Source organism: Chanos chanos, chromosome 11, assembly GCF_902362185.1.
Source record: "Chanos chanos chromosome 11, fChaCha1.1, whole genome shotgun sequence".
NCBI lineage: Eukaryota > Metazoa > Chordata > Actinopteri > Gonorynchiformes > Chanidae > Chanos > Chanos chanos.
The window spans coordinates 18,710,173-18,723,048 of record NC_044505.1 but is presented as its reverse complement, the minus strand read 5'-3'; the positions used below and the strand labels follow the sequence as shown (position 1 = coordinate 18,723,048).

The following is a 12,876-nucleotide window of genomic DNA, read 5'->3' as shown; positions in this document are numbered from 1 at the left end:
GAGAGTCTGAGACAACTGCTAAGCAAGAGAAAACTGAAGATTGTGTTAGAGAATCTGCCATTTCCTAAAGAGGCACAGAGACCTGCTCCATTCATGAAACGTGCAGGCAATGTCCAAAATTCACCAGTAGAGGAAGAGTACAATATCACACTTGTCAAGCCAGAGGAATCTCACCACAGGGGGGAGCTAGAGAGAGTAAATGTCAATCTTGGTCTGGGCTCAGGGCAATTTAGGGGAAAGAACCTCACTGGTCCCTGCGTATGTTACACCTGATCTGGGTTGTTACGACCCTGGCATGACGCAGCAACACCTTTTCCAGGCCGCGGTGAGAATGTCGCTGTTGCTAAGGGCAGCCAAGTCACCAAGGTGATGAGTTCAGAACAGACGCCAAAGATTAGAGGACTGTTCTCTTGTCCTCAAAGAGAAACAGAGAGAGACATAGTGTGAGAGGAACCTTTTGTCCATGGATACTGTAGCAAGTGTTTGCTTTACAAGAGTGTCTTTATAAGAGACATGTGTGCACCCACACTAGAGAGAGGCTATGGAAATGCACCTGCTATGGGCAGCGATTCATCAGAACGAGCTAAACAGATACTTGAAGGCCATGTGGGCATTGGACCCCACATCTGAAGTGTTTGCAGATGTCATTTTATTCACAAGAGCTATCGCTACACACATCTCAATACACATCTATAAGGCAAACACAGATATAGTAGAACGATCAATAATTATTACTATAATTAACAAAAATGATCATGACAATTTGTACATCATTACAATTACAGACACAAACTATATGGAAGTGCAGGTTTCTTTTATTGTTTGCAGTGAAAATCACATAAACTCACTGAGATTAATAATATGGGCTGTAGTGTGACACCAGTGAAAGACTGATTGCCTATTGATTTGCTTCTAAATACTTTTATAACCTTATGAATCCTCTGAATGGAGGGGGTGTTTCCCATCTTTTTTGGGCCTTGCTTTTTGTTATTGTTTTTTCAGCAATGCTTTGGAAATGCATGCTCTCTCTCTCTCTCTCTCTCTCTCTCTCTCTCTCTCTCCCCCCCCCCCCCTCTCTCTCTCCCTCCCTCTCTGTCTCTCTCTCTCTTTCATTTAGCAGCTGAAGAAATGTCAAGAAACGATGGTAATCTTTAAAGTTCCTTGAATAACAACACATTTCTTAGAACCTTTGCTGGTCAATAGTACAGCTTTTTGGGTTGCCACCCAATTAGGCTGTTTGCCAGTCTGTTTCTAATAAGAAACACGTTTTACTTGAGTGAAGTTATACATTACTTCCAATGTCCTCGCGGGGGCGCTGTGTAAAGCAGTTTGCAGTACTGCAGTAAACGTCTCCCTCTTGTGAAATACCTCTTTTATATTTCTGTGAAGGACGTGATTGGTGCTATAATGAACAAGAATATCTTTGTCCATATACAGTTATGTGCTTTTCTGCTTTTGATGTGAACTTTTAAGTTACATAACAGTGAAGAATATTGCTGACATTGTAACATTAAATATGGAAAACATGCAGGGCTCCAACAATACAACTAAGAACCAAAAATAATATACATATTTTTAGTGAAACATTTATTTATTAGTTTATTTGTTTATGGGAATGCTGGTTTGTCAATTGGCAAATGCAATTTTACAGAATTCTTAAAAACTTTAACAACCTCACTGCCAAGTGCTGCATGAATTTTTGTACATTGTATCTGTTCTGATGTAATTTACACAGTAAATACTCAATAAAATGACACTTAACTTTGGTATTAAACCCCTTTTGTGGTTACTGTAACATGTTACACCCTTCAACAACAGTTGTTTTATCTGATGGGTCAAGGATATGGATGCAGGATTTTGCTCCAGCCCTGCTCAAACAACATCACCTCCGCAAATCAAAACGCTGAAGAGCTTCTGAACAGAGGCATCAGGAGAAAAAGATCCTACGACAGTGTGCTGTCAAAGAGCCTGTTTCTGACAGTGGTCTGCCTGACAACAGGGCATAGTGTTGTAATGGTTCACAAGTTAGAAATTCATTCTTCTTCTTTCATTGTGCGCTGACCTGCACTGCTGAAACAGTTCTTGCGAAAGTACAAGAAGTGGATAGCAAATCGTGAGATGTCCAAGATTCATGTTGAGGAGTGGTTCCACTACATGCAGTTCAATTCGTAGTTTAAAGACTTTTGTACTGTCTTGGTGTTTGTCAATTAAATCGAAATATTTAATGTTTTCAATAGCTAATTTATTTTTTCCCCTATGTTGCTGTGTAGTTTAGTACTGAAACTAGCCGCTTAGTCCCCCCCCCCCCTCCCAAAAAAGGGGGGGCGGGGGTTCCAAATTCAGATACAGTCCTAGTTTTCATCACTGTTTCCCTGTCATTACCATCACAGACATGATAAAGCAAACGGAATCCATAATCCCACCAACATAATATTTGCTTTGCATAATATGCAATCTGGGTTTAAGTATGCTCATTTTTTCTCCTATGATAATCATTTTACAGTAGATACAGTATATGATTAACTTCCCCCAGAACAGAGAAAGCTTGGAAAACAACAGTTTCAGGTACCTGGTGGGCAAATCGCTTCCTCTCTCTCTTTCTCTCTCGCTCTGTTTGAATATCTCAGAATATACAGACATGCAATATGAACACACAAAATGTTGCAGACACAGCCAGCAGTTAAACAACATCCCATTATGGTCAGTTGTTAGCTAGCACGACTGTGCGTGCGCGTGAACATATGGAAGCGCGCCCAAGGATTTAAAAGTGCTTGGAGGAACCATGACGAAGAATTCATAGCGTCATGAGAGGGTGAGTAGATTTAATTTAGATTGCCATACAAAGCTTTTCATTTGTAGGTAAAGACATAAGCATTTCCCTGCTTACAGTAACCAACAGTCGATTTTTGCTCAAAAGTTCGAAACACATTATAAACAGTAACAGTTATACCGATGGGGGAAGAGGAGATTCCTGCCGTAGAGCGTCATCTTTTCGGTAGACTGACCATCTATTAACTTTTTTTTATTTCCATTACAATTTATGCATCACAGTATTTTGAAAAGATGTCGCCCTTATGTATGTTTTCAGCACATGCACTGACGACGCACGAGGAGACCTCATGGACATACTAGATTAGAGCACACAGACGTCTTAATCTGGATTACCAATATCCTCCTTTGTACCTCTTGTAGGTGCGAGCAGTTCGCGGCTCGAAGGAACGTCGATGTGTAGAACGGTAGCAGCAACGCAATTCACACGCAACGGCAGAAAATAATTTAATAAAACAGGCGACATGTACACACCATCACCATTATGATTAATTGACGTTCCTTCCCAAACAACGTCCGGTGCGCGACTAAAACTGCCTTGAAATCACAATGCAATATGTACATCTCCTCTAACTCTGGCAACGCATTGGAAAAAGAGAGTATCAGCGCGTGCGAGACACGTATGGATCACTTCAAAACTGCTACAAACGGTTTAAAATGGAGTGACAGCCAAAAGAAGCATATGAACTTCACAGAAAAGAAAAAGTCTGACAGACAGAAACCCTACGTTGAAATGATTCTCACCATATTCATTCCCAAAATTTGAAACGGGAATTTCAAAAATTCTGATACACTCATGCTGAAGTCAATAATCTGCAGACTCCTAATACTTGGTGCTTTAACTTTCTTTAAATTCAGCACGTTATTTATGGTTAAACAGACCTACATACGTGGATCATTATTATTAGGATTCCTTATTGACATTGTGGTAATGATACAGTGGTTCTGTGGTTGCTGTTATGTAAAATAACATTCAGTGGGTGACAGTTGCTTCTCAGATATTCGCAGTTGAAGGGAGTGACATTATAATCTCGCAGATCCACACTTCTGGCCAGCGACTCTGCTAATCATCTGTTTAGCTCCACTTTCCTGAGTGTCTTCTGCAGAAACAAGGGGTGTGAGCTCACTCTGATGCCTTTTGAGAGATAGATACTTAACTAAAGAAAGACAGAAAGAAAGAAAGGTAAGAAAGACAGAAAGAAAGAAAGAAAGAAAATAAGAAAAAGAAAACAACTGAACTAAAGGGAGCAATGTTTGACATTGTTTTGATAACTGCACTTAAGGGAGCTGTCCAGCGTGCTTTTTTGATAGGGGACAGTGACGACAGAAATTGAGGAACTCCAAACTTTTGCACTGAAGGAGAAGACAGAAGAAATTACAGGCCTTTGCAGGACAAAGAAAACCAATATTGTGGCGTGAGAGTGGAGTTGGGATGGGGCTACGCTACAGGCTGACCCTTGTGACCGGCCTGCTGGAGTGCCTGTGTTTTGCGGGGGTTGTTTTTGGCTGGGCATCTCTTGTGTTTGTCCTCAAAACAGATGGATACTTCAGTGATCTTTGTGCCAATGTGACTGGACCAAACAGCAGCCAAATCACAGGTAAGACAGCAAACTCTGAATTTCCACTAACTGTTGGGAGGAACTGCTGTTCCTTATAGACTTACTATGTGTTTTACTGTCAAACCCTGTTCTCTCTTTTTCTACTCATTCATTCATTCATTCATTCATTCATTCATCCATTCATTCATTCATTTGTGCTTTCTTTCTTTCTTTCTTTCTTTCTTTCTTTCTTTCTTTAATATCTCCCAGATTGCATTGGGCAGGATGAGCAATTTTCCCTGGTTTTTACTGTGGCTTCCTTCTTGAACAACTTCCTCTCTCTGCCAAATGGATTCATATTTGACCACTTTGGTACCATGGCAACCAGGTTTCTGGCAATGTGAGGTTCTTGAAAAGCAATTTACACTTTGATACCAATTACATTTTTACTATTTTTACCAGACTTTTTTTTACTTTGGCTTAACCCCATTCTATAAAATATCTAACCAAGGGTTTGATGATTAGTAGAGAAGGTGACTCTCTGGGTCTTTTGGACTGAAACTGAGAAATAATGCTGCACCGGGTTTAGATAAATTACATTTCTGCCAGGAGACATTTAAGGTCATGATGAGATAAGAAATGTGGGCTCTCAGAGATAGTGGCATTAATTTGACTGGATTCCAGCGACAAGATCGTTGCAATTTAAAAGTGAGGAAAACTTTGACTGCAGTACAATCTATGAAAAGACTATTTGGTGCACTTTGTAACAATCCAAACATTTTCAACAATTTGGGCCCAAGGCTTATTTAACTGAAGAAAAATGAGGAGAAACAGTCAGTGTTACAGGTGTCACTAAAACATCAAAGCAATCTTACTTTTGTGATATTTAAAAAAAAAACATTTACTTAAAAGTATCTCTAAAAGCCAAGATAACAAACGGTGTTTGATACCGTTTGATACACCGTGTTGATGGAGGGTTTAGCTGCTACACATGGGTGGTGCATTAGGCCACCACATAAGACATAAGACATCTGTCTTTTTAATTTTATATTTATATTTAATGTTTATCATTTTTTCTCGGTTGATAAAATATTTTTACAGTAAGGTCTTGATATTTGGAAAACTACTTAAAAGTACCTAAGCGTTCTTGATTCTTAACTGATACTACCTGTCTCTTCACTGATATATCCAGATCACCACACCATTTCACCACCATTCCTGTTTTAGGCAGTTAAACATTTATTAGAGTCTGCATTTGATTCCCATGGTACCACACATACAAGGGGTATGGACTGACTATTCAAAAATAGGTCACAAAATGTAAATCTTTTACCTGATTAAGAGAAGAGAATAAAATGTATTCCTTTTCCTTTCTTCAGATTTCTCTATACCACCGGGACCTTACTGATGGGACTGTCCAATGCAGGTGAGCACACTGACATGACTGACATGTGAATAATTTAATACTTAATAATACTTAAATTAAAACATACAATATAACAAGTACTAAATGATCTGTTTGGTTTGATAAATGACTTACTTCCCTTCATCTCTTTTACTCTCGCTCTCTCACGAACACACGCACACACACACACATGCACGCACACACACACACACACACACACACACACACACACACACACACACACACACACACACACACACAAACAGCTCTCTCCATCCTGCTCTTTCCAGCTTTGTCCCTTATTGCAGTGGGAGGAATTTTGTTCCTCATGACAAATATACAGGTATTAACAATACCATTGGTATTCATGCTTATTTATCTCACTTATACACAGTCAGATCTTTCCTGTTCAAACGGTAATACTGTGTTTATACCTCCGCACCACCAGGTGGGGAACCTCTTTGGAGCTCATCGTTCCACCATCATCACTCTTTACAATGGCGCCTTTGATTCTTCATCAGCAGTGTTCCTCATTATAAAGGTAACCGCGAACTTTGGTAACACGTGTTGATCCCCAAGGCAGTTGTCTCTATCTGTAATATTACGTATGGTTTTAGGGTTTTTTTTGGTGGTAACATAAAATCTCTGTATTGAGAAACTCTGAAAAACTTCTCTTTCCTGTAGGTGCTACACGAGGGAAGCGTGTCTCTCCATCACTCCTTCATCTTCCTCTCCGTCTGCAGTGTCCTTCACATCTTGCGCACTGTCTTCCTTATGCCTAAGTCACACATCCCCTACCCAATCCCAGACAACTATACATATGGGTAATTAGAACTACAACTTCCTCTCCATGTATGGATATAGAGAACTACAATTCCCATTACATATATGGCTATAAAGAATCATACCAATGATGAAATAATCAACAACATTTCCAGACATTATTTGTCACCATGTATCACCTCATAACTGGTGAGAGGGGGATGAAATTGGCCTGTATTGACATCAGAGACAACTGATCAACAGAATTAATTGGATTAAGTCTCCCACTTCATGTTTGATCTTGAATTACACTGCAATATTCAGAATGAAAACAGATCTGTGAAGTTCTTGTTTAAGACTCTCGGTCTTCGGGTTTGGCTTAGACCATGAATGCAATTCAGGAGACGCGCAATCAAGATTAATCATTAATTAATGATCCAAGTTCAGGTGAAATTAGAATTTGGAACAAATTGATAATAAAGAAAAAAACTTGGAATAAATTGGAGTTATAGGAAGTTGAACTGAATCTTGTGAAATTCTGTGATTTATAGGCAAAAAACATAGATCCTGCACTTTGTTCACAGTTGGGCTGTTATGAATGCTTTAGAGAGGAATAGTGCTGTTCAAGTATATATGCATGAAGTTTCCAAAAAGCAACTTAACAATTCAGTTAAAATTGTTATGCAAACATGAAGTTGCATCTTTACGAATAGTGAACGTAATATTGAAATTCATATTGCATTGAATCTGTTTCACTAGACAACCTATCATTTAACGTAATTTGTACGTTTACCAATAACTGCAGTTAACACTTCTCTTGGTTGTGGAATTGAATGGAATTTTATTGCATCTAATTCTGTTACCTTTCATTTTAATTCACTTTCATTTCTACTTTCTCAAGACTGGTGTCACTGGTATCGAACTTCAATTCAGAATCAAAGATGTGAATTAGAATGAACTGTCAGTTCTCAAATCAAGTCAGTATTCACCCCAGCCTTCATTGCTATAAATACGATTCCATCCTCCTGTACTAAACAGGGTCAGCTGTGCCCAGTCAGACAGCTACAATGTGGAGAAGTATGAGGCGACCAGGGAGAAAAAGCAAACATTTGAAGGAGAACACCAGAGGGAGACAGACGACATGCCTCTGAAGTCTAGAGACAAGCCAGATCAGGAAGACACTGGAGGAAATGGTATTATTCTGCCATCTGTTTTCACCCTGTGAATACAAGGAAGACAGGAAACTATGACACGGGTTCAGTAAAGGACAGGCTATATTTTATAACCTGTGCAGAATGAGAAAATGTTTCACATACTCTGTTGATCTCGTTGAGAGATCGTTTTTAAACATTTTTGGCAGAGGTCAATTCAAAGGTGAAATAAAAGGATGTGTTTTTAATACCAAAATGCATGCTGTTGTGATGAGGAATCAACCAAGGATGTGTTTTTTGTTTTTTTCAGAGCTGATACCCATACTGATTATTAGTGATCAAAGAGACTGATAACCAATATGTCAGAGCTGATATTCATTGGCTGTAAATGTGAAAATGTTAGTGTCAAAATTGACACTATTATGTACTCTAACACAAAGCTTTCTTTGAATGAACATATGTATAATGAAATATTCAGAAAACACAGAATATTTGAACATCGTATTTAAATATAGAGTGCACGAAGCTTCTGGAAGATACAAAAAGTTGAACAAACAGGTGACATATGTACGTCTGTATAGTTTGGCCGTCGTAGGTGGGTCACATGAGCACACACCCCCCAGTTTGTAAACAGACGGGCCCGGCTAGCTCAGTCGGTAGAGCATGAGACTCTTAATCTCAGGGTCGTGGGTTCGAGCCCCACGTTGGGCGTCACTTTGACTTTTCCTGCAGGATGCATGCCTGTCACCCTATGTCCCACATCATTAAGATGCTCTGGACTGTCCTGGCATCTCCCAAGGACAGTTTAAGGCCGACTCCCTAGGTGTCAAGAGGTCAGGAGTTAACACTGTCTTGCCCACATTTGTTTCCTGGTCAGGGCAGAGGCTTTTGGCCCCTTGTGTTGACTGATAACCTGGGGAATCACTGATATCAGATACGGTTATTGTCTAGAACGAGTTGTGATGGTATACTCTGAAATATCTGAGTTAGCTTTGGGTCGGGTAAAAGGTGCAAAGGAGTTTCTTTGGAGGATGGAAGAACTTCGGACCAAACTTAATTTGAACTTGATCTCACAAGCAAGATAATGGTCGCTTAGAATTCGTTCTGCTTCTGAGATGGTAAAGTTGAAGAAGCCAAAGACTACTTCAAGAAATGGTGCATTTTGATGTCATTATTGGTAGTTGGACTTGAATTGTGAATGACCTTGTCAGTCTACTACAGGATTAAAATCTTCTGTAAAAAGTGAATCCCACATACAGGAGCTGAAGAACACTGTGTCTTGGTTAATTCTGTCTGTGGGTTTACTCCATGTATTGACTGCCTCTCTTCTCTTTTCAGTGACAGTTGATGTCTCAGGTGTGATGTGTCTGGTTCTGTCTGTCTCTCAGAGCTCAGTTTTAAAAGCTGTGTCCTGTCCTGGTTCTTCCTTTGGCATCTGGTTTGGCTCTCAGTGCTGCAGCTGCGTCACTACCTCTTCATTGGTACTTTGAACTCCATGCTGAACCGGCTGACCAATCAGAATCCAGCTCTGGGTAAAATATCCCTTCAGTCAAGTTAAATGATTCTATTCACAGTATTTAGTTATTTTGCTGTAGGCCAACATTTGTAGCATGTACAACTGCTGTTATTGTCTTGTGAAATTAGCATGTTTGATTTTGACATGCCCACAATATTTGTGCCTAAACAAGAGCCCTATTTCTGAAACATTTTGTAATTGTGCACTTGCATTATAGATACCTTGTTTCCCATGTTTGTGTGTCAGATTGTCTCACTGGAGGTTACCATAGTCTATCATCAGCATCAACAGCATCTGCTTAGACTCACAGATGTATATGACGTGTACAGTATGTAATATGTGCAGTATATGAGTCTAATTCATACCTATTTCTCTTCCTGCAGTGAGTCAATACACCAATGCATTTGCCTTCACTCAACTCTGTGGCATTCTCTGCGCCCCATGGAATGGTCTCCTTATGGACAGAAACAAGGGAAAGCCTCTGGCAGCAGGTGAGAAAACAGCACAGGGGCATTTGCATGTAAAGATAAAGGTGCATATGTGCAGCTAGTTCATATGCCGGCCTGTGACGCCAGAAAACTTGTGTAAATAACCAGCTGTGACCATGAGGGAAAAAAAACCACATTTTAAAGCAGTACTTACATCTTTTCTGTATTTTATATGTTAAATTAGGATAGTGTAAAAATGAAAATACATATCAAGATCTGAATGTATGTGTCGAGAACGCTTCGGGAAGCAGGATGCATGTGCTGAACCGTTTCATTACATAATGAAAAACTGAGGTGCAAGGGTAATTAAAAACGCCAAAACAAAGACAGACTAAACAGATGAACATGAAACCACGATAAGAATTGGATGAAGGTATGAAAGACTCTCAGGGAATAAGTAGACTACATGACTGGACAATGAGTCGAATGTGGTATATGTTGTTGACAGAGGACATACGGGTTGATGAGCAGACAACAGGTGAAACTGATGATTGAATGATTATCAGTTTGGATTGATCAGTCAGTGATTAGTAATCTGGCGATGCTGAACGGTGGTGGGTTGAATATGAGGGAGAGGGAAATGATGTTGTGACAATGTGCAAGGCAATAAATCACATTTATAGCGTTATGCCTAAGCAGTGTGAGTTAACAAAATTAGTTGTCTTACGTTATTGAATGACAGATAGAATATTTTTAGCTACTTAATTATGCTCTTGTCCTCTCCTTCCTCCCCAGGAGCCACAGAGAGAGAAGAGGATCTGCGCTCCTCCGTTCTCTCCCTCTTTCTCACCTCCCTTCAGTGCCTCCTGTTTTCTGTGTGTGCAGCCTCCCCCGTCCTCCCTCTCCAGTACCTCACCTTTATCCTGCAGGTTCTCAATCGCTCCTTTCTGTATGGGGGAAATGCAGCATTCATCAGTATTGCGTAAGTGAAAAAGAGAGAGAAAGACGGAAAGAGAGAGAGAGAGAGAGAGAGAGAGAGAGATGGGAGTGAGTGATATGGAATGAGAATAAGGTGAACTCCCTTGCTTTTCATTAGATGTGTTCAGGTTTTTTTCCTCCACTCTAGAGCTGGAATTATCGCGCTGAAATGAAGTGGACTTTTAAAAGACAAAGTGGACTTGTTTGGTTACATGGTTTATTCCCAACATAAGCAAAGAAATGAAGAGAAAGGGAAAGATGGAGGAAGGAGAGGAAAGGAAAAGTGATTTCAGACTGCTGCAGACTGTGACTCATTCTGATGGACTAGTCTATCCCTTTGTCTGTTCTCATTTCAACAGTTTCCCTGCTTGTCATTTTGGAAAACTGTATGGACTTGTGATGTCCCTTTCTGCAGTGGTATCATTGTTGCAGTATCCATGTTTTACTCTGGTCAAAGATGTCCTGGGCGGAGACCCCTTCTTTGTACGTCTTCTATGTTTACATTCACACTAATGTCACAGACAGATTATATTATGATACCTGCTGCATATTAGAATAACAGAGGACTGGTAGGGAAGCTCTGCCAGTCACTTGAAATGTCTTCAGTCATAATCTGGCATCACAGACATGGCACTGTGTTGTCCACTGACATGCTTTACTGTTAGACTATCTACAGTGCCCTCTTATCACATTCAAATGCCTCAGGTTTCATTATGTGTCAAACTCACTACTCTCTCTCTCTCTCTCTCTCTCTCTCTTTCTCTCTCCCTTTCTCTATCTCTCTCTCTCTTTCTCTCCTTTAGGTCAACATTGGTCTGACCCTCCTTACATTACTTGCTTTCATTCACCCACTGTTTGTCTACCTCCACTGCAGGAGACTGGCTAATAACAGGCAGAAAATGCAAGAAGTCACATGTTCTGATCCTCCGACTAGAGAAGTCTCATTATAGGAAAAGAGGAAGTGTTTTGTTTTTCCCCACCTATCTTTGACTAAAAACACTTTAACTGATTTAGAAATGGATAACTATCAGTATGCAACGAGCTCTAAATGATTTTTGCACACAACAGCAAGAGTTCTGCAATACTTCTATGTTGCACATAAGTCTATGCTGTGTCCACTTTAAGCTGTGCATAACAGTTCAAATCAAACAATTTTGTATAGATGTCACATTTTGATGACAACATGAGTTTTCACTACCTGTATTTTTCATTACCTGCATTTTTCATCACTGTATCATATAGAGTGTAGTGGAGGATGTAAAATCACTAAATTAGTGCAGTTTCATCAGAAAAGTGTATATGTTCTTAATGAGCAAAATGCTTTTAACTTCACTTTCCAAGTCACTCAGATCTGCCTACAGTGAGATCCTTAAACTTCTGTCACAGCGAGAGATTTGGTTTTGTGTTTGTTGGATTTTAAGTTTTGAACTTTTTTAAAATAAACTTGTTTTTTGGAGACTGATGATGATGCATACACGCTTGTTTGGAGAATGGTCTTTAGTGAGAGATGATATTCTTAAGGAGAGATGATGTTCTTAAGGCTTTACCCCATGCACCTAAACACCAAAAGCATTAAAAACAAAAACAAGAATAGTACAAACCAAACCTTAAACACACTCACGAATGAAGGAAAGCAGAAATCGCAGTATTAAAATTCTGCATTTAAGGGTACAAAGTGCCAATGTTCCTCCGTTTTTCCCTCATACAAAAATAGACACAGATTTGAGAGATATTTTACCTATAGCCTTTTACCTTTTTTTTTTGCCTCAGTGTCTCCATGAATCAGTGACTAATGGAACATAGGGACTCCACTTATCGAGAAAACACCAAGCATGTACCCAGCTCAGTCCTGTTGTTCAGGTTATATGTTATTACATGTGATTACATCACGTAATTTCTAATACATAATTTGCTACATTGGACATCATTTTCATTACAGTTATTTGATTTTTTTTATTGATTTATTTTTATTGTTTTATTAAATATGGGATATAAAATTTAACCACTCCATTGAATATATCATCAATCAGAATTAATGCCTTTTTCTATAAGTTATAAAATTCCACATTTATCTGTACTGTTAAGCCTCCGATCTCATTGGTTACTTAGCTTACTATGTCATCTCCATCAGCCAGCATTTATACCTGTCAGCCCCATCAGATATTTGTTAATAAGTTACTAGCATTTAACCACCATCAGCATGTCTTGATAGTCAAAAAGTTTCAGTTGGCATATCAAATTATTGCATATCAAATTTTCATATCAAATT

The 12,876-nt window shown here is 39.3% G+C and overlaps 1 protein-coding gene and 1 non-coding gene across 2 annotated transcripts; both read left to right on the top strand.

The window, feature by feature from the left end:
* The first annotated feature begins 295 nt into the window (after positions 1-295).
* On the top strand, positions 296-11,557 carry LOC115823780 (solute carrier family 43 member 3-like). The gene is made up of 13 exons (XM_030787807.1): positions 296-366; positions 4,189-4,427; positions 4,638-4,767; positions 5,747-5,793; positions 6,039-6,115; positions 6,221-6,313; positions 6,457-6,596; positions 7,573-7,727; positions 9,074-9,217; positions 9,585-9,692; positions 10,425-10,611; positions 10,967-11,090; positions 11,411-11,557. Exons 1-13 carry the CDS (start codon positions 296-298, stop codon positions 11,555-11,557), a joined length of 1,662 nt encoding a protein of 553 aa, XP_030643667.1.
* trnak-cuu (transfer RNA lysine (anticodon CUU)) lies at positions 8,324-8,396 on the top strand. Its single transcript has one exon. It is a non-coding gene; the product is annotated as a tRNA-Lys (tRNA).
* Positions 11,558-12,876: the final 1,319 nt, after the last annotated feature.

Excerpts from the sequence above, each read along its gene's own strand:
- LOC115823780 (XM_030787807.1), top strand. The coding sequence starts at position 296 with ATGACGCAGCAACACCTTTTCCAGGCCGCGGTGAGAATGTCGCTGTTG. Across the intron at positions 4,428-4,637 it reads AAACAGCAGCCAAATCACAG|ATTGCATTGGGCAGGATGAG; the intron begins GTAAGACAGCAA and ends AATATCTCCCAG. Across the intron at positions 11,091-11,410 it reads TGGGCGGAGACCCCTTCTTT|GTCAACATTGGTCTGACCCT; the intron begins GTACGTCTTCTA and ends TCTCTCCTTTAG.